Below are 22,617 nucleotides of genomic sequence, written 5' to 3'. Positions count from 1 at the left end.
TGCTTAAGGTATATACGACATTTCGAAAACCCACATCGATCGGTTGACCATTATGAAGCCTTACCTGATCAAAAATCAGACGAAATATCTATTTAATTTAGTATATGGTAATTCTTACAATTTTTTTTTGGAAACGTTTTTCTAACGTTTTCTTTCAAGAATATTGCTGATACCGTTTTTAGTGAATTTTTCAAAGACCGTTTTACGTGAAAAAACCTTCTTAGAAACTAAAACAAATTTCGTTCGTAAAACAATTCTGTTCTTGTTGATAGTGACCTCACACCTAATTTCTATTTCCTTTGTTTACTGGTCTGTGAGAGGTCAAATGTTTACATAACCAGGGACCTATACAAACATGTTTGGATAGGTCCCTGACATAACTGAATTCATAAGGCCCTGGTTTAAGGATATGTAACATTTCATCGGTTAATTATAAATAGAAATTATAACATATTCTCAGCAGGAAGTGGGGCATAAAGCACTTTTATTCTTTAAAAATGTGTAAAAAATGGCGGAGTACGATGAATGTTTTCTGATTTATGACATGGATTCTGACCTGCCTTTCTATGGATTTGATGAAGTAGAGTTTGAAAGTAATAGAGATGTGTTAATTGAAGTTAAAATGATTTACTTTGAGCCAGAAATTAACGTTACGAGTGGAGCTAACGGTTTAAATGTGGCATCGGATTTGTTGAATTCGCGCGAATTCTGGACGAGTGTTGTGTCTGTAAAATATTAAATTGAAAGCTGTAAATGTATCAAGTCGGAAAAGAAAACGGATGGTTGCATAATGGTATGCGTGAAATAATGTAATTCTACGTATTTATTTTCATAGTTATGTCATTTTGTAACCATTCACATTCGTCACTATTTGGAATTCCCGTTTCTAAAAATAGAACAATTTGGTAACAAGGGGGGCGACTCGTGATGTCAGCAATCGTTTAGGTTACAATATACTAAATAATCGAGTCATGAAGGACTAAATAATCGAGTCATGAAGGGCTGTACTCTCTAAACAAATCATCATATTTTCCTCGAAGGCATGTTATACACTTTAGACTGTTGTTCTGGTTTTATCGTTTGGAGATATTGATAGGGTAAGCATAGGTGTTCACTACAAAACACCTGAAATAGGATAAAGTTGGAGATTAAAGTAAAAAAATGGCACTGCAAAAGGTTACCATCCACTAGAAAACGGCCGAAAAAAAAGGCGCTAAAACAGTCGATTTTGATTTGAGTCGAATTCTTTTTTGGTTTGAACATGACATATCTTTTTATTGCTTAAATCGATTCAGCTAAGAATGTCCGTCAAGAAAAGGTATGGTTATGGGGATCTCTATGTGCAAAATGTTGTATTTATTTTCGCTCAAAGTTGTCGCTTTTACATCGAAACATATAAGGAAACTGTTTAGTATATTTTGACCTAAACATTTACTTCAGCAGCAACTTCCCTGTATCTTGCAACTATGCATTCAGCGCCATCGGCGCTCTCGTATTTAGTATGTTTTCTATTTGAACTATTTGTACTCAAAAAACTATTAGTGTACGAAAACTTTAAGTACTTAAGTTTATATGCATGTAAAAATTTGACAAATGAGTAAAACTGATGTGCTTATGAAGTCTTACCATATATTTTAGCTTATTTGAGAGTAAAGACTTACAAACAAAATAGTATATCTCATATAATATTATATTAGCCTAATGATTGGAAAATAGGGCTTAATGCATGTGTGTAAAATGTCGGCCCAGATAAGCCTATACTTGATTTTCCTTTGGAAGAGACTTCTCTAAATGAAACATTCCATGATATTTCACTGCACAGGCTTATCTGAGACGACACTTTATGCACATGCATAAACCCCCTTTTTACAGAGCCAGGCTAATATGTGTTATGTGAATCTGTTTCTGCCCAGAATGACAAGCTGAAGGAGGAGCAGGAAGTGCTGATACGTCACCTGCTCAAGCAGGCCAAGGACGCTGACCGGCTGTTTGCTGGAGAGGAGATCAAGAGCAAGGACGACGTAATAGTCGTCATGCAGGAGAAGTGGGCAAGGCAGCGCGCTAGGGAGCAACAGATTGAGGGTATGGTCTAGGATTGGGACTGGCTCTGGGAAAATGGGGCTTAACGCATGTGTGGGTTACATGTAATCAGGGACAACTCTTTATGCCTAGCCTGGATTTTCCTTTAGAAGAGATTTCCTTTAACAGAAAAATTCCGTAAAAATTGAAAGTGTTGTCCCTGATAAGCCTGTGCGGACTGGGGCGAAATTTTACGCACATAATCCATTTTCCCAGAGTAGCAGATTGGAGGTACTGGGATAGAGTTGTGCATGAGTATGTTCTCTCTTGTTTGTTAGTAGAATTTACTTGAAATATTTTGGTATTTTTTGTAGTCATGTGTTGTATAGTTTTCTTTTGTACATTTTTTACCAAAAAGCATGTATCTGTTGAGGCATCGAAAGACGATTTTCTCAGTTGCAGTGAAGAAAAAAAAGCGGAATGCTTTGAAAGCTCTCACACATCTAAGATAAGTTTGTGGACTTTGCACAGTCTAATCAGGGATGACACTTTTCACCTTAACTGGATTTTCTCAAAGAAAAGACTTTCTTAAACAAAAAATACCATACAAGTGGAAAGTGTCTTCCCTGATTAGCCTGTGTGGACATGCACATGCATTTAGCCCCGTTTTTCCAGAACAAGCTCCAATACTTTGTTGTTTTTATTTGTCACCAAATTTCCAGAGCAGGGCTCAAATAAATTCATGTTTACAACACATCTCTTAGATCTGAGGAAGAAGATTGCCCAGACGGAGGCTGAAATAGCGGCGATACAGAAAGATGTGGACTACTGGACACGCTACAAGGACGACGGTCAGTATGTACACGCCACCCAAATACGCGCCCTTGAACAGGAGGTAGACGACATGACAACCAGCTTCAACGAGATGAAAGGTATGCGGCTACATGTGTCAAATATGATTGAGACGTGCTCTGGGATAACTTCTTAATGCATGTAAGGAAAGAGTCGTCCCAGATTAGCCTGTGCAGTCCACACAGGCTTATCAGGGATGAAACCTTCCGCTTTTAACGTATTTTTCATTTATAGGAAGTATCTTCTTAGCAATGTTTTTGCACATGAATTAAGACCCATTTTCCCAGAGCGCAACTCAAATGTTGATTTGAAAATGATTGAACTGTTATTAGCATACATAACCTTATAGTGAAAAGTAAGGGTGATGAAAGGTACATAGCTGATGTGTAACCTATGAATATTTATTTCAATATTAGTGAACGTTTTTTTTCTCTACATGAACTGTAAATTTTGGTTAAAAGTCATCATGATTAAAGGTACACAGCTGATTATTCTGGATTGAAGCATTCATTTCAGTTTCTTATTGAATGCTTTTATTACATAAACTTTTATATTACATATCATTACTATACTATAAAAAGTTACAAAATGATGTCTTGAGCGGGCTGTTATCGTATTTTGTGGGCAAATATAAATTATATTGGCCCGCTCAGCCGAGCCGATTTTTCATATCTGAAAAGAATCTTATCCCGCAGTTTATGCTGAACAAAATGGTGACCACGTTCAGTCCAAAGTCATCTTTGACAACTTTAATTAAAGCCACAAATCAGCGAAACAATCAAACATAATAATAAAACGTAGCACACAATTGGAATAATTAAACTATTGATTGCAATTGAAACTGTACTGTAGATTAGATTAATGACACAAGTTAATTAAACACGAGTCATCAAAACACAAAATTTAATAAACGACAAGCTTGCCACAATGACATCTTCAATCCAATGCTTATAACAATAAAACAACAACGATTTTGCGCTTCCATTTTCCGTCCTTCCATCCATTCATATACATTTATTTATTGGAAATGTTTGTATTGAATGCTAACTATTCTGATCAACAATTAATGATATTGAATCACGAATGAGTGTTCGGAGCAATTTATTTGTGTCCTATTGAAGTTCCCAATTACGCATGACAAACAAACAATCCGAAATATGTTTTGGATTCATTCGATGCTTTAAAAAATGTGAATTGTTAGATAAACTACCATGTCAGAATTGTTGTACTCAAAATCAAAAGAGTCTATCTTAAAATGGTGTGTTTTGTCAAAGAAATTACGCCACACGATATTCGTCATATATTGCGAAATCAATTGAATTAAGATAAAAGTACAGAGAGCTGGTTCGGGAATAAATTTAAGTGAAGGAGCAAAACAGGATGATATGCAATATAAATGATAACACACGGCAGAGCTGGGTCGTACGTCTATAATCTGCTCTAGCAGAATAATAACCCTCGGGCCATTATGTTGGCAGCTGACCAATTATTGACCTCTGGCCCAGCACTGCTGTGTGTTATTGTCTAAATATTATTTTAGGTTTTTTCACTACACAAACTTTTAGTTTATTGAAAGTTGCTTTTAACACATTAATAATTGTGAAAACTATTTGTAGAGTTTAAAAAAAAACGTATTTCCGTATTTTTAATGTCTGTTCTCTGTAACCATGAAGATTAACTTCATTAAGTTGCATGAAATCATGCCTAAAATAAAGGGTTAAATATAGACCTGTTGTTGGTTAACCCTCTTTATTTTAGTATATTTAAGGCAGATTTCAGTAGTTTTAAATTTCTGGTCTGTTACCCATAAAGGTATTAGCTTGGTGAAATTTTGCTTAAATACGTCATGAGCATGGAACCATTGTACGTTCATTATAGGTGTATATCAGTGACAATAATTGTGTGATAAACCATCATGTCTGAATCGCAAATTATGTCTGAATAATGTGTTTGTAGTATTTTAGCGTTTAATTGTTTAACAAATTTAATGGGTGTCATACAATTTCAAATTATGTTTGAATCTTTTATATTTTTATCCCCCCGAATAGAATGATCAGGGGTATACTGTTTTTGGCCTGTCTGTCTTTCTGTCTTTCTGTCTGTCATTCTGTCCTAAAACTTTAACCTTACAGTAAAGTTTTGCAATAACTTTTGAAATATTGAACATAGCCACTTGATATTTGGCATGCATGTGCATCTCATGGAGCTGCACATTTTGAATGGTGAAAGGTCAAGGTCAAGGTCATCCTTCAAGGTCAAAGGTCAAAAATTTAAAAATTTAATATAGTAAAGTTTTGCAATACGTTTTGAAATATTAAACATAGCAACTTGATATTTGGCATGCATGTGTATCTCATGGAGCTGCACATTTTGAGTGGTGAAAGGTCAAGGTCATCCTTCAAGGTCAAAGGTCAACAAAAAAATTGCGGCGCATAAGGGGGCATTGTGTTTCTGACAAACACATCTCTTGTTTATTATATTCCGGTAGTATATTTAGGTTTGAGGCTGTAACCTCATAGAGAAACATGCTTTTGTTTTTCATTGTTGTAAGCAGTTAAGGCTAATTTATATGAAATAAAATATGCTTAATAAGCTTATGCAACCTCTACAATTCTCAACCACAGTATGGTTATAGCACATTCATTTTTGGAAAATGGGGGTGCCCTTGAAAGTGAAGCTGGAACTTTTTTTAATGGTGAAACTCAAATATTTTTTGTTAAGTATTTTTCAATCAAAGAATAAAAAATACTTACCAGTAATACTGGAAATTTTTTTTCTGGCTTTGTGAGCAATTATAACAACACTTGCATGCTTATATTCTCATTAATTAACGGGTTACATTGTATTTACATCTGCATATACAATTACTTTATATAAAAGAATCAACTTAGTCACAGTTTGTATCTCACTTCAGCTGTTTTTTTACCTTTTAAACAAATGACTTTTAACAAGAGATTTGATCAATGTGTCACATCGTTTGTTCTTTCAGTAATGCATACACAATTAATTTATGTAAAAATATCCACTAAATCACAGTTTGTATTTCACTTCAGCTGTTTTTTTGAATTCTTAAAAGAATGACTTATTACTAGATTTTTTTTCCTGGTTTTGTAAGTGATTATAACAAGTCTTGTGAACTTATATTTCTTTAATGAACTACTTTACTGTCCGAAATACATATACAATTTATTTATGTAAAAATCTAAACTTAATCATAACTAATTAATAAATATATGTGTTAAGAAGGTAAGTTATAAAAAAGAAGCCTAAAACATGTATATAAGTTTCTACAAAATGACATACAGGAGGATTGTAGTTTGAAACCAACAACATGCGCATCATGCTTTACTTGAGATCACAAAATTCTGGTGATCATTTATAACTTTTCACTCAACAAACCATCGATAAAAGACATTTTCATATCAAAAATGTTTTTGATACATGAACTGAAGAAACACTATACATTTGAATTATTTGCATCATTGATGCATTTCCCAAAATGATTATTCCGCCTGTTTGATCTTTTTAGATTGTAATCCTTTATTCCTTTGATATTCCTTTATTTCAATTACCTTCTGTTACTTTCCTTGTAATATATAAATACAAGTGTGCTTGATTGAAAGCACCAGGTATGCATACACATGAGCGGCACTCTTACAAAATGGGGCTTGGTGAATGTGCGTCCCAGAATAGCCTGTGCAGTCAGCAGAGGCTTAGGCTAGATTGCATTTTACTAGTACGAAGTTGTTTACCACTATCGACAAATCGGGGGTTTTGGGGCGGTAGCCCCCAGATATTATGGAAATATATAGGTTAAAAAGGATTATTAGGTGTTGCGTTAGGTGAAAGGTGTTGCGCGCACAGCAATGATAAAATTATACGCATTCTTTTTTACGTACCGGTAAAGTGCAATCGTGCCGAGGCTTATTAGGGTAGACACTTTCTGCTGTTCTAGTATTTTTGTTTAAATCGAAAATCCAGTTTAAGCGGAAAGTGTGGGCCCTTAATACAGGCTCATCTGGGACAATACTTAATTCACATGCATTAAGCCCCATTTTCCCAGAGATAGGCTCATAAATTGCCCATTACAATGTCATGTTTGACCTGTTTCAGAGCCGCGGCTAATTGCCCATTATCATAGTAAGCCATTGATACGTTATGCTTCAAACTGACACGTGCACTTACAAACGCATGGATTAATACCTTTCAAATGTCATTCAATTATACTGCAGAACAATTTATAACATGTTTTGATTATGCTTGTGGTTGCAATGGTATAGGAAGTGTGCATGAACAAGATTATATTAAGCATGTTGCATCTTCATTTTTCATTATGGATGTATGAGACATGGGCAAGACATGTATACAATAATAAGAAGATTTGCAACTGTAGGAATGGTGCTCACCTAAAATGATTAGAATCTCTACCATTATTTTAATACATAAAATAGGCAGCATAAATATTTCCCTGCAGGGAGGAGCAGTATTGGAGTCTCTGTCAATTTGTAGGTCAGTCTGACAGAGTTTCTGCTAACATTTGTGCTGGAACTACACTTTTAAGAATCATATACATCTTAACTTGAAATATGTCCTGACCATAAAGTGAACATGTGCAAAAGACTCTTCATCTGCAGTAACCCGCACATTCCTGCGTTCTTTTCCCCTGAACTAAGTCTAAGCAGACAAAGCCGTGTGGATTTTTAATCCCATTTGTGAAAAAGTTCTTGTTCCTTGCAACAAGTGTTACTTTTGATTTATTTGGTATGTGCTAGCACAAATAGTTAGAATTGAGTTTTAAGTGCACATGTAGAGTATTTGCAAAATAACTTAATATTTTGGCAAAATCACTCTAGTTGATTAGTTAATCCTATTTGCTTGAAATCATGCAATCAAAATTGTTACATGCACTGTTGGTATGAGTTTATCTTAAAATGGTCAGATGTCTTTGAAAACTGGTTGTAATGCATTTGGTTAATGTAACGTATCGTTTCCAATTTGCCTTTGCAGTCTGCACATGCAAATTATGGACAACACTTCTCTTTTTTTATGGAACTTTTTCTTTAAAGAAAGTACCTCCTTAATAAAAATCCAGTTTAGGCGGAAAGGGTCCTCCCTGAGGAGCCTGTGCATACTGCACAGGCTTATCTGGTATGATCATAACCCACTTGAATTAAGCCCAGTTTTCTTAGAACGTGGCTCATATGCAAGTCATATATTATTATCATTCATCATAACCTTTCTCTTAACCCTTTGCATGCTGGGAAATTTGTCTTCTGCTAAAATGTCGTCTGCTGAATTTCTAAAATTTGCATTTTCTTCGATTTTTTTCAAAGAATACTATCAGAATAGCAAACAGTTTGGATCCTGATGAGACGCCACGTTCTGTGGCGTCTCATCTGGATCCAAACTGTTTGCAAAGGCCTTCAAAATCCGGTTCCAGCGCTCAAAGGGTTAAAATGATTCTCTGTAAGCATGACATTTTGGATATTAGAAGACTACACATTTTTTTACAGTATCATTTTCTCATTATAAATCTAAATGCTGAATTCATAGAGAATGGACATGATTAATAATAAGACTCACATAACAACACAAGGGAAGGTATGGTGTGTTAGATAGATGAGCGTTAATAAGCTTTCTGCAAACTGTGGGAAAAAAATAGTAGTTAGAATTTTAATATAAGTACATGTTTTTGTAATAATATGATCTCTTGTTCTTTTTTATGAACAAAAAAAACCTTCTTGTTTCAGATAATTGGCTTAGGAGTTATACAGTTATGCATACAGCTTTTGGTTTGCTTTAGTTTACATGAAAACACACAACTATAGAAAACTACACTTTTGTTTTTTTGACAAAGATGCCTTTAACATGCCAATTTTGTCCTAAGAGTCCTGTTATGTAAGAAAACGAACCAAAAAACTGAGTTGCCCACATTTAGATGCTGTTTAATATGTTTATTAAGCTCCATCCATGTTGGAGCAATACTTTTTTTAGTTACATTTGGCAAAAGTTTAAAATGTATTTTTATAGGTAAAAAAAGTGGCATGACTCTAGCAATGTTTAAAAAATTATAAATCACAGTATGGAGGTGAAGAAATACACTTGCTCGTTAATAATTGAAGTTTCATCATTCTTTAAGTAACAGGTCACACATATTAAAAATGACACTTATTTTCTAACAAACGGCTATGACTTGAATGTTTCTTTAAATAAAAAAATGCCAAAGTTAACAATTTGGTAAATGTTTGTGAAGTGTCATTCCTCCAACAGCCATGCTTAATGAGTTACACTAAATACAAGAATGTCATTATGCTTAGAAAGGGCAACAATTTTGGTTGTGTCAAATACATCTGAACCAAAATATATTGGTGCAACAAGTTCACATGCTGGTCAATATATTTTTTAAGTTTTATCACTCTAGCAGCAATAGTTTTTGAGTTACATTGACTGAAAAATTGACTGACAGACAGAAGGACATACAAACATACTTACAAAGGCTTATCTATTCCCGCGCTGAAAGCTTAGGCATCCAAATATTTGTTTACATCTTAACATTTTATTTCTATATGACAGAAATTAAGCCTTTCAAAATGAATTCTTATCATTAAATTAAATATTTTCATGTACAAATGTATGTTTTTGTTGCAAGAACCCATCCATAATAATGTGCATGTTATAACTAAATCACTACAATGTATCACTAATCATGTGATTGCATGGTATAACAGAACAGGAATGTTCATTGAATTTGCATGTATGGTACATTTATGTGTACTGTTGTGCATTTATGTTGTTTTTACTAGATTGAAATGCTTGTTATTATGTTTGATGACACCTAAAACATACAAATTGTTTGCTGGTGCAAATGTGTTTGAGTTGGGCTTTATCTTCTAATAGTTTTAAATCATTATATAACCTAAGCGCAACATGCTCTTGGTGAGCTTTTGTGATCCATTTTTGCCCTGGTTTTGGTTCTTTGAAAATCATGGCTGCCGTGGGGGAATGCAGTTGTCGTAAAATGGCTAAAATGACTTGCCTCTCTGTATAAATGTTTAAAATAAAAACCTAATTTGATCTGACTCAATTTATACATTGTTTTCTTTTGGTTTTCAGTCAGTTCACTATATTTGACTTGTTTGGGGAAACTGGGCTTTGCATATGCTTAAAGTATAATATCTTTTTAGCCTGTGGGGTCAGCACTTGCTTATCAGGTATGATACTTTCTGCTTTTATGGAATTTTTCATTTAAAGGTACTCAGTTCAAAACAAAAATCCAGTCTAGGCAGAATCCCAGGTAAGCCAATTCTGACCAAACAAGTTAACCCTTTAAGCGCTGGAACCGGATTTTAAAGGCCTTTGCAAACAGTTTGGATCCAGATGAGACGCCACAGAACGTGGCGTCTCATCTGGATCCAAACTGTTTGCTATTCTGATAGTATTCTTTGAAAAAAAGTGAAGAAAATGCTAATTTTAGAAATTCAGCAGACGACATTTTAGCAGATGACAAATTACCCAGCATGCAAAGGGTTAATATGGGAAGAAACTTTATGCGCATGCCCTCTTAGTTTTTTGTCATCTTTGTATATGGGTACTATTATTTTGTATTATATATTTTAACTATTGGCCATGTTAATATATATATGAAGCAAATATAGCTATCAAATGACTCGGAGGCTCAGATGTTCATATCCATGCAAACTGTTCTATATTTGCCAGGCCACCTGGACTCCAGTCTGGAGAAGACCAAGGCAGAGATTGACAAGTTCACCATCGAAAAGGAGGAGCTTCATAAACACCAGGCTACACAGGTGGGCTGATATTAATGGCTGAGATCATGTCTAGTTTGTATTTTGGGTCTGATAGTTTTTAGAGGTTGAAAGACTTAAAGATCTGAGATGTTTACTTAGTAGCGACCAAGCAATCTGGGTTCCAGACTCATGCAACTGATCATTTTGCCTGTAATAATTTATTTTAGGGCAAAACTGACATCTTCATATTTATTTCCATTTTTAATGGCATTTCTTGTTTCCATATTGCATCACAATTTCCAAAATGCCATATAACCCCTTTGAATTTCTACCGTGATTACTTTTGTCATATTGCTGAACAATGGCTATATTGTTCAACAATTGCCATATTAAGCAACAATCACTATATTGCTGAACCAATTGCAATATTGCTGAACAATTTCAATATTGCTTAACATTTACCATAAATGGATTAAGTTTGCCACATTTTATTACATATTGCCACATTGCTTAATACATTGCCATGTTTGATTTTACAATTGCCACATTGCTTAAGAATTGCCATATTGGATTAGAATAGCCATATTGCTTTACCATTGCAGAAAGCTATGAATCAGATGGACAAGTACAGCAGACAGGAAGTGTTGGACAATGATTGGCTGAAACGAGAGGTTACACATCGCCTTATTGTAGTTTTAATAATCTTGTTCTAGCGCTTTTTTTCTATTTAATTGTCACATGATAGGAAATTGTGCCTTCTTGCATTTCTTTTATATATGTCAAAGTTCTTACAACACCTTGTGTTATGATATGCAAGGCTTTGCTCTGTACCAGGTATAAAAACAATCATCCTCGATTTGACTATTGCGTACATTGATTATTTTATTTTGTGCAATAAATTTCATCTACAGTGTTTTTAGCTCGACTATTATATATGAAATATATATAGTGGAGCTATCCTACTCATCCCGGCGTTTCCATTCCCGTAAGCGTTAGCGTGCAAATGTTAAAGTTTGCGTACTACCCCAAATATTTCCTATGTCCTTTGACATATTGCTTTTATATTTTGCATACTTCTTTACCAACATGACCCCAATCTACAAACAAGAGCAGACAACTGTATCAAGCATTTTGACAAAATTATTGCCCCTTTTATACTTAGAATATGCATATTATTGATAAATCTATAAAGTTTGCGTACCACCTCAAATATTTTCTATGTCCTTTGACATATTGCTTTCATATTTTGCATACTTCTTTACCAACATGATCCCAATCTATTAACAAGAGCAGACAACTGTATCAAGCATTTTGACAGAATTATGGCCCCTTTTATACTTAGATAATTGAACATTTTCCTAAAATTGCCATAACTTCTTATTTATGATCACATTTGATTCATACTTTGACAAAACAACACTTACCTGACATACCACAATGCACTTCACCCAAACCATCCCCCATGCCCCACCCCAGAATCCCCCCCAAAACAAAAAAAATAAATTTTTCCCTTATTTTTGAAAGATCATCTATTAGATGACCACACACCCACATTATACCCCCCCCCCCCCCCCCCCCCCCCCCCCCCCCTCTCCATGATGGCTTACGTTATAGTGTCAAGCACTCGAATAGTCGAGCGCGCTGACCTCTGACAGCTCTTGTTAATGTAAAATATTCAACTGTGCATGCATTCCTGATGATAAGAAGTTCTGCATCTTCTGTTTGTATATCCTGCATTTAAAACTGCTCATGGCATGACCCCTTTTCCACTTTGAATTTCGAAAACATGATTACCGGTATTACAACTTCCTACATATTAAAACTAGCAGAGTGGGTAGGTATTTGTTACTGTTGTGTCAAGCTCTAGCTATTTGAGGTCTTTGTTGTTTTGAATGTTTTCTAAAGATTCAAAGCTATACAATCTCACAAGTGTGGTGTAACCGTTACAGGTTGAGATCCACAGGCGAGAGACCGATGACCTTCGTAAAGAGGTCGAGGAAATAGAGCGAGGCAATCTGGAGATCATGGCTGACCTGTTCGAATGCAAGATTGAGGACCTCAAAATATCCAGGTATGTAGTTTGAACACATTTAACCCTTTACCACTTAGAAATGTATTTGTACGCATGTGTGGTTCTTTAGAAAGTTAAATTTAATCAAAGACCTTTCTTACTACATTCAGGTTTTAAAGGCCTCATTTTCAACCCTTATATACTGATGAGCAGCAACCAGCATACAACCTAAACAGACTGTGAGTTACTCGCAGGCTGTTCTGGTTTTATACTGTTTGCAAAAAGCCATTTTCACTTTGCTCCTGATTGGGAAAGGGTTAAGCTGCAATCTGAGAAAACTGGGCTAAATGCATGTGCGTAAATTGTCGCCACTTTTTGTCAAGACTAGATTTTCATTTAGATGAGACGTCCTTAAAACAAGAAATTGCATAAAAGCAGAAAAACAAGCTAATTTGATATTGCACATTAGGCTCATGAATTTAGCACAGTTTACCTGGAACTAGGCTCAAATGTGCATTTAATGTGTCAGAAAGAGTTGAATAGTTGCCTGACAAGAATTTTTAAGTAATTGCATATTAAATCATTCCCAGAATATGTGATATTTATATTTCAAAAATATCTAAAAGTGTAAGAAGGCTCATTTTTGGACTGTATTCACAATAAATTTTAACATCTATCTGGAATCATAATTCCCATATGATATTTCTGTTACAGGAACTTCTTCCTGACCCAGTTTGCGGAGGGAGAGAACCTTGACACGGACGGTATCCTGGAGATGGACTTGGCCCAGCTCTCTATAGATCAGCCAGCCAGGGACCAGCCTCTTGCCAGTAATTTTTTGTCATTGTAACATTGTTACCATGGTAACTGTCAAGCAGATTTTATTTTCTAAATTTGTGAAATAATTAACATGAGGTCAATAACTTTAGTTTGTTTTCATCAATCTTGATATAACTTTGGATCTAGCATTCTAGCATGAAGACCTAGCCTTGGATTGTTTTGGGGCAAGTCTGGTCAAAGTCACTTAAAATAGAACAAATATTTCCACTAAAAAATGTCAGTTTTTATGGTTGTATTGCGAGGAATTTGTGTGAAGGTAGCTAACATACAGAGCTAGATTGGGATTGCTGATTCATAACAATAAAAGTACATTAATCAAAATTGTTGAAAACCTGGTTTCATGGTATAATTGGCATGTTTCCTATGTATTTAGTTGTTGTTTTTTGCGTATCCTTTTACCAGTAAATATGTTTTAACAGTGTTTAAGGACATTATAAATACATGAATCTTAATTCATTTTTTATAATCTTTTTGTTAACTTTTTACTACATACAAAAGAATATAATACAATTAAAACTGCAAAATCATTTATGTTTATTGCATGAAATTTATTGGTTTAAAAAAAAGATAATTTTGTTGACAGATAAATTAATGGATTTCTTAAAAAACAACGGAATTTTCTTTGGTCATATTCAGATGTGTTAATGTTACCGGTGTCCACGATAAATTGCAATGGGGAGTCCCTAATAGATGGGCCCTGTTTAGCATATGCAAATTAACCTATCCAATGTTGTGCAGTGATAGTTAAAGGATTAGCGTGACTGATCGACCTAAGAAAGTGTGAATATTATTGTATAATTATGTATTTCATTTTACAAAACTGTTTTGTTTAATTAAGCTTCAAGCGCTGTGCATTTTTAGTATCTGCTCATTTCAAGTACAGTAATTTATCTGAAGTGTCACTTATACAGTTATTTATCTGAAATGTCACATATACAGTTACCAAACATGAGTTTTACAGAAAATATCAAGTGTCAGCTAGGTACACAGTGTAATGAACTTTCACTTTATTTAGTAATTCAGTAGATCAGTCTAACCATCAACAAAAATATATGTCATGCGAAAAATAATGAATTTGCTGTAGATCAAAACAGACTCCTGACATAACTTGCCTATATTATTTTATTTCCTGTAACCTGTAACTTATATTGTTTCTTTATCTGGAAGTGGTACTGTTTACTCTTGTTTTTCTATTTTTTACTCCAGTGTTTCTATTATGTACACCTGTTTTTCTATTGTTTACTCCTAGTTATCTATTGTTTACTCCTAGTTATCTATTATTTACACCTGTTTTCTATTGTTTACTCCTAGTTGTCTATTGTTTATGCCTGGTATACTATTGTTTACTCCAAGTTGTCTATTGTTTATGCCTGTTATTCTATTGTTGACTCCTAGTTGTCTATTGTTTACACCTGTTTTCTATTGTTGACTCCTAGTTATCTATTGTTTATGCTTGTTATTCTATTGTTTCCTCCTGTCTGTCCAGTCATGCCAGCACGCCCGCAGAGTGCCACCCACCGTGCAGTGCAGGACAAGGTGTTCTCCCTCATACAGGCCTCCATACAGAGTGATGAGGAGGATGACAGCGGTAAGCGTTTTCCCTCATACAGGCCTCCATACAGAGCGATGAGGAGGATGACAGTGATAAGTGTTCTCCCTCATACAGGCCTCCTTACAGAGTGATGAGGAGGATAGCAGTGGTAAGTGTTCTCCCTCATACAGGCCTCCATACAGAGCGATGAAGAGGGTGACAGTGGTAAGTGTTCTATCTCATACAGGCCTCCATACAGAGTGATGAGGAGGATGACAGTGGTAAGTGTTCTCCCTCATACAGGCCTCCATACAGAGCAATGAAGAGGATGACATCGGTAAGTGTTCTCCCTCATACAGGCCTCAATACAGAGTGATGAGGAGGATGACAGTGGTAAGTGTTCTCTCTCATACAGGCCTCCATACAGAGTGATGAAGAGGATGACAGCGGTAAGTGTTCTCCCTCATACAGGCCTCCATACAGAGTGATGAGGAGGATGACAGCAGTAAGGTCTCCCATCATTACCTTAGGTTACATGCTGAGTCTGTCTCTGGGAAAACAGGGCTTAATGCATGTGCATTAGGTGTCGTCTCAAATTAGCCTGTGAAGTCTTTAAATAATAATCAATACAAACGTCCAATGATTAATACAAAAGATGATGACAATGGTGGTACATCCAAGAAATCTTGGTTAAAATGTATAGGCTTAGAATATTGACCATAATGCAGGTTCGATTCTCGTCCTGTTTGAATAAATTTAGTGGGGTTGGTCATGAAGTCCATCCTCCCATTAGCTCTGATTCAGGTATGACAATGGTCATTTACTAGCGTAAGTATAAGCACCCATACTGGTAAACGAGCTTACCCCAGAAGTGTCTGAAGGTTAACTGACCGCTGTCATATGCCAGTTATTTTCATCCAACCAATTTTGAGCATTATATTACTTATTATTTTTAGCAAAGTATGTGACTAACTTTTTATAACAAAGTCAACAACACCCATTACCGCTGGCTTTCCAACCCGTAGATACTGATGAGCAGCAAACAGCATAAAACCTGAACAGACTGCGAAATACTCGAGGCTGTTCTGGTTTTATGCTGTTTGCACATAGCCATTTTCACTTAGCTTCTGATTGAGAAAGAGTTAACATGTCATCTTGCTTTTTTACCACAATATAATTGCCGTTTAATCTGAAAATTCCTCATCTTAAGGGATGCTGCTCAGAGAGGAAACACCCACTGTGTTTTGCCTGTGTGTTTATAATTGCATTATTTGTTGTATTCAGACACATCTGTAAGCCACGGTGGTAAGTGTAAAACATGCTGTTATATCACAGAATATATGTGCCTAATTCTGGGAAAACTGGGCTTAATGCATGGGCATAGAGTGTCATCTCTGAATAGTCTGTGCAGTCCACACAGGCTTATCAGGCACAACACTTTCCTTTTTTATGGTAATTTTGTTAAACAAAATTCTGATCTTAGCAAAAATCAAGTCTAGGTGTTAGTTAGTGTTGCCCCTGATCAGCCTGTGCGGCCTGTGCAGGCTAATATGGGACAACAATTTATGCACATGCATTAAACCCAGTTTTTCCATAATAGGCTCATATGTGAAGTCATATACATATGTATCCAGATCTTGTGTATGGTGTCTTGTTTTCATGGCTTGATGCTGTAATGGAGACAATTTATCTGTTATTCAACTGGATGGAGGACATTCTTTCTTAGTGTACAATCTACTAAATGGACTAAATATAAATGGTTTAACCCTTTACCACTTATAAACGAATTTTGACGCATTTGTTGTCCCTTAGAAAGTTATATTTAATTGAAGACCTTTCTTATTCAATTAGTCAAGTTTTAAAGGATTCATTTCCAACCCTAAGATACTGATGAGCAGCAAAAAGCATAAAACCTGAACAGACTGCGAGTTACTCGCAGGCTGTTCTGGTTTTATGCTGTTTGCATATAGCCATTTTTACTTTGCTTCAGATTTGGAAAGGGTTAATAGGCAGTATGTTGAAATGTTTGTAAAGCCTGCACTATATATTTTGATAAAGATGTCACATAAAACATTCACAGTTTGTAAGCAGTGTTGATTGGAAACTATTCCAAGTCATCAATATTATACATTAAATATCAATCTATTATATATAATATCTGAACAAATAAAACACCAACAATCGCTTTTGAAGGAAAACTACATAATTTTCTAGTAAAACATGTATGTACCAGAATGTATCAAATGTATTTGAATAGTACCTTTCAGCAATGTTTATTTAGTTTGTATAATCTGGAAATAATTTACCATTTTTATTTATTTATTATTATATACCTAGTTATATAAACCAATCAGAGGTCGTCATTCGTACAATGTGACTATCCAATATCATACCATATTGGAAAAACATTTTTCAAATAAATTCCTTTATTTGACACAGCGAGTTTAACTGTAGATTTCTGTGTCTACACTGAACTTTGCCTTGTTGAAAAATCTATGTAATCTAAATGTTGTTGAAACTAAATCTTAGTTCGTATTGTCGATCTGCTAAAATGTGATAAAATCATGAGTCCCACATTTCATACATACTTAAAAAAAATTCATTATAATCTCTGAGGGCTTTTTTCTTGAGAAAAACAATGTTTACAGCTTACAAGGTGGAATTAAATACTTGTGTTCTTTCGCAGACTTGACATTGTTGTATATTTAAAGGGGCCTTTTCACATTTTGGTTAATTGACAAAATTAAAAAAAAGTTGTTTCAGATTCGCAAATTTTCGTTTTAGTTATGATATTTGTGAGGAAACAGTAATACTGACCATTAACCATGCTCTCAAATAGCCATTATATCCATCTTTTGACGATTTAAAAACCTGAAAATTATAAAGCGTTGCAACGCAAAACGATTAAATAATTTGGAGAGTTCTGTTGTTGTTGTTATATTTTCTGAAACTACGAGGATTACTTATATAAAGTATAAAATACATCTGTCATTGTATGAGCATGGATTGCCGAGTGGTCTTAGTGGTAGATTTTTACTCCAGGACTCCAAAGGTCAGTGGTTTGAGCCCTGTTGAGGCTTACTTTTTTTTCTTTTTTTAATTTAAATCTTGATTTTTTACTGGAGCTTTTTAGATCCAATGTTTACATTTATCAATATAAAGCATTTAATGACAAAGTTCAATACATGCCAAAATCTGTGAAAAGGCCCCTTTAATATGCATAATAAAACTTTCAGAAATAATATAATCTGCTCATATTGGACTAATGGCTTATTCTATATGGTACTCATCTAATTATGACTGTAATGTTCACAAGACTGCTAAATAACAAAATAAATACATGTTTAAAAAATGTATGAGCCGTGAGAAAAGGGGGTTAAATGCGTGTGCGTAAAGTGTCGTCCCAGATTAGCCAGTGCAGTCCGCAGAGGCTAATCAGGGACAATACTTTCTGCCTAGACTGGCTTTTTGCTAAGAATAGACTTTCTTAAAACGAAAATATCATAATAGCAGATTTAACGTTCACCATGTCCCTAATTAGCTGTGCGTTTCTTTCAACTCATGTGGCAGAGCACTGTCCACCTAGAGTTGATTTATAGTAAGATAAGGATTCCTTGAAACAGAAACTACCATAAAAGCGAAAAAGGGGCAATTCTATGCACACGAGAATTAAACCTATTTTTTTTCTGACAATCCTCATTAAAATGTGAAGGGTACAATATATGTATGGTACTTTTTTTTATTTACATCCTTAAGTTTTCTGAGCTTTTATGTGATCTGCGGAGTTTCCTCCCATTTGGTTTTTTGGTCCTACATAGTGTGGTCCTTAGCTGCTTTGGTGAATTTCAATAATTATAATACTATTTCTGACATCTTTGAACTTGAATGCACATTATTATATTTGCACAGTGTGTTATTGAACATCAAGAACTATTTTGTTTGCTTTATCAAGTGATTGATATCAAGATAACACTATCAAGATAACACTAAAAAAGATTTTACTATTTAAAATACTGTTAAAAAGGAATTTGAGAGATTATTATGAAATTATTAAAATAAAAACACTGCTGTTTGACCTTAAACGAAGTGAGTCTTTCAGCCACAGAATGGGCGACTATCGCCGTAAAGTAAACCTCTGTTTATCCTGTGAATGTATACTTAGCTATGGCGCTATATCCTGCACCAGACTCAATTCTACATACAACTAGCCTCGTTCTGGGAAAACAGGGCTTAATGCATGTGAATTAGTGTCATTCCAGATTAACCAGGGACAACACTTCCCCCCCTTCACTGGATTTTTGTTTAGAAGGGACCTCATTTAAATAAAAATTTCAATTAAAGTCGAAAGTGTCATCCCTGATTAGCGTATGCAGACTGCACAGGCACATCTGGGATGACACTTTACACACATGCATTAAGCCCAGTCTTCCCAGAACAAGGCACCAATAATCTTGGATATTGTACATGTTCAGCTTATCAATTTATTTTGTCGGGTGTTTCTTTTAAAAAGGGCTGGTTGATACATTTAATTGTATATGACTGACGCAAAATTATATTTACTTGGACGTTCTATTATTCTACATAGGATTTACCTTACCAAGTGTACGATAATCAATTAAGATTCATTACAAATGTGCTGTAAGCCTTTTTTTGGCATTACCATTTTCATTGATCCCTTTTTTAAATGTGTAAATCCATTAAGTATTAAGCTTTTGAAGGAAAATCAGTTTTAATAATGAAGTTTTTTATGCAGTTGTCATTTACATTTAAAATCTGAAAATTTAAATACCGGTAATATACGTAAAAACTGTATATAAACCATTAGTGTATCAAAACTGTTTATGTTTATATTTATATTATATTGTAGCTTCACGTAGATAGAATGAACCACTCCCTGGGACAACTAAGCTAAATACACATGCATAAAGTGTCCTCCTATTTAGCCTGTGCAGTCTGAACTGGCTAATCAAGGACAACACTTTCGGTCTAGACTTCATTTTCGTTTGGAAGGGTCTTTAAACGGAAATTTCCATTTGCAGACTGCACGGGCTAATCTGAGAAGACACTCAACACGTATGCATGAAACACCACTCTCCAAGAGCAAGCCTTAAATGAACTATTTCACTCAATGTATCTGTGATTTCAGACGCTATTTGACTCGATGTTTCTGTGATTTCAGACGCTGACAGTGACGACACTGAGCTCCTTGACAACATGTTTTATGAAGAGGAAGACTGGGGGGTGAGTGGACGCACTACTTACAAAATAACTGTTGGATTTCAATAAATATTTGTATTATTACTTCATTTCAAGACATCATGAAATGTGTTGTAGAATTATTTTTTGTAAATCTTTATTGTTTTCAATCTTCAAAGATAAATCTATTAAACAAAAAGAGAACCAATGGAAATCACAAATGTGACCACATGCACTTGTTTATATCACAAATAAAATGCTTAAGATCGTTTGTTTAAATAGTTTAAACTTTGAAAGGCGACATTCACACGTTCACAAGAGCTCTGATCAACGATATTGAGATACATGGCAATATTGTCGCACGAATATAGCTCCTGCATATTAAGCCATTCAAACATAAGAAGCACTTAACCCTTTGCATGCTGGGAAATTTGTCGTCTGCAAAAATGTTGTCTGCTGAATTTCTTAAATTAGCATTTTCTTTGATTTTTTTCAAAGAATACTATCAGAGTAGCAAACAGTTTGGATCCTGATGAGACGCCACGTTTTGTGGTGTCTCATCTGGATCCAAACTGTTTGCAAAGGCCTTCAAAATTTGGTTGCAGCACTGGAAGAGTTAATGTCTCACTCATATTAGACTCATTGTAGTGCTATCCATGAACGAAAATGATGGAATCAGATTGCAGCCGTTAAAGAATTAAATATGAGTCATGCTCTGGGAAAACAGGGCTTAATGCATGTGCGTTAAGGGTCATCCCATGTTAGCCTATGCAGTCTGCACAGGCTAATCAGGGACAACACTTTAAGCTTTTAGAGTATTTTTCTTTGAAGGAAGTTTCTTCTTATCTTTAATCGACTAGAGGACAAAAGTGTTGTCTATAATTAGCGTGTGCTCACATGCATTTTGCCCCATTTTCCAAAACCAAGGCTAAAATATGATTGACATGTTCTGAGGCATCTGCATGTATTCTCTCCCAGGACTACCTGCAGCTGGGTCCCCTGGAACTGAAGCTGTTGAATGTGACGGGCACCCAGATGACGATCCACTCGCCCCCGACCTTGGACGAGGAGGAACTCAAGGTCAAGGACTGTAACCCTGAAGACTGGCCTGTCACCCAGCCCATGCTCAAAGACTTGGTCACACCCAGGGGCCTTGCAACTTGATGGTGGAGTGGTTGTTAGTTAACCCTGTACAGCTCAGATACCTATTGACTCTTTTGTAGTGCCTTAGAAAATCAAGTTAAATTAAAAACCTTTCTTAACAGATTCAATTTTTAAAGGTTTCATTTCCAACCCTAAGGTACTGAGCAGCAAACAGCATGAAACCTGAACAGACTGCGAGTGACTTGCAGGCTGTTCTGTTTTTTTGCTGGTTGCATATTGCCATTTTCACTTTGCTTCTGAGTGGGAAAGGGTTAAGATGTGAACTTACGGTCTTCAAATGCATCACAAACTTGACAAATGCCAGAGGTCTTTTACATTAAGAATTATAAATTAAACTTTCTGAACAGTAACTTTCATGCTGTTCAGTAAGATGTGAACTGCTTGCTTTCAGGATATCTCTACCTGACACGTTTGACTTGTCTTACTGGATCAACTGAGTCTGTATTGTAGTTTTGTTTGTACTTTTAACATGTTTACATAATCAACTATTTAATATTTTTGTTTAAAGATCTATATGAAAAACTGTAAACCAAATATAAGACATAATTTCAATTTTCACTATTTAAATCTAATAAGTCAATATGTATAATCATATGAAGAAATAAATCTGGAAAGCATGTGTCGCGTTCTGAGAAAACTGGGCATAATGCATGTGCGTAAAGTGTTGTCCCAGATTAGCCTGTGCAGTACACACAGGCTAATCAGGGACGACACTTTCCGCTTTTATGGTATTTTTCGTTCAAAGGAAGTCCCTTCTTACCAAAAATCTTGTTAAGGCGGAAAGTGTCGTCCCTGATAAGCCTGTGCGGACTGCACAGGCTAATCTGGGACAACACTTTGCGCACATGCATTATGCCCAGTTTTCTCAAAAGGCGACACATATGATCACCAGATTATCCAGAATACTGTAATGCATTTGATGTGATAAGACTGTTCTGTAGTGTGTGTACATTATTTAGGACATAACTTGTGTTGCATCTTGGTTGTTGACTAATAACACATTTTCACGTGACATGGTGAGCATTTATATTGTGATTTATTATTAACAATTAAACTATCTTGTTTTGGATTTGCTTTTTTGTTGTTTTTTTCACTGCCATATTTTCCACATTAAAGATTAAAGCCGTCAACATGTGACAATATATGGAGGATATTTGTTTGCTTTTAATACCGTTAAAAAAAATTATGAGGAAAAAGCATAAAAATTAATATTTTCACACGGGCTTGTGCAAGTGAACATGTGTACATTTTCTAAT

General features: G+C 35.1%; 1 protein-coding gene across 3 annotated transcripts in view; it reads left to right on the top strand.

Annotated features, from left to right (window-relative positions):
• Positions 1-22,430, top strand: part of LOC127851151 (coiled-coil domain-containing protein 83-like) — a 27,940-nt gene extending 5,510 nt beyond the window's left edge. Inside the window, exons 4-14 of one of the 3 annotated variants that reach the window (XM_052384752.1) lie at positions 1,914-2,082; positions 2,784-2,951; positions 6,985-7,011; positions 10,588-10,679; positions 11,222-11,290; positions 12,569-12,690; positions 13,345-13,460; positions 14,957-15,058; positions 16,286-16,306; positions 20,181-20,242; positions 21,176-22,430. In XM_052384752.1, the coding sequence (XP_052240712.1) occupies positions 1,914-2,082; positions 2,784-2,951; positions 6,985-7,011; positions 10,588-10,679; positions 11,222-11,290; positions 12,569-12,690; positions 13,345-13,460; positions 14,957-15,058; positions 16,286-16,306; positions 20,181-20,242; positions 21,176-21,361 (1,134 nt within the window). In that variant the 3' untranslated portion in view covers positions 21,362-22,430. The remainder of the gene's footprint in view (positions 1-1,913; positions 2,083-2,783; positions 2,952-6,984; positions 7,012-10,587; positions 10,680-11,221; positions 11,291-12,568; positions 12,691-13,344; positions 13,461-14,956; positions 15,059-16,285; positions 16,307-20,180; positions 20,243-21,175) is intronic. The other 2 variants (XM_052384754.1, XM_052384753.1) reach the window with 2 other exon arrangements.
• Positions 22,431-22,617: the final 187 nt, after the last annotated feature.

The sequence above is a fragment of the Dreissena polymorpha genome, chromosome 11 (genome assembly GCF_020536995.1).
Source record: "Dreissena polymorpha isolate Duluth1 chromosome 11, UMN_Dpol_1.0, whole genome shotgun sequence".
Lineage (NCBI taxonomy): Eukaryota > Metazoa > Mollusca > Bivalvia > Myida > Dreissenidae > Dreissena > Dreissena polymorpha.
Note: the sequence above shows the minus strand (reverse complement) of the source record. Positions and strands in the feature narration are given on the sequence as shown.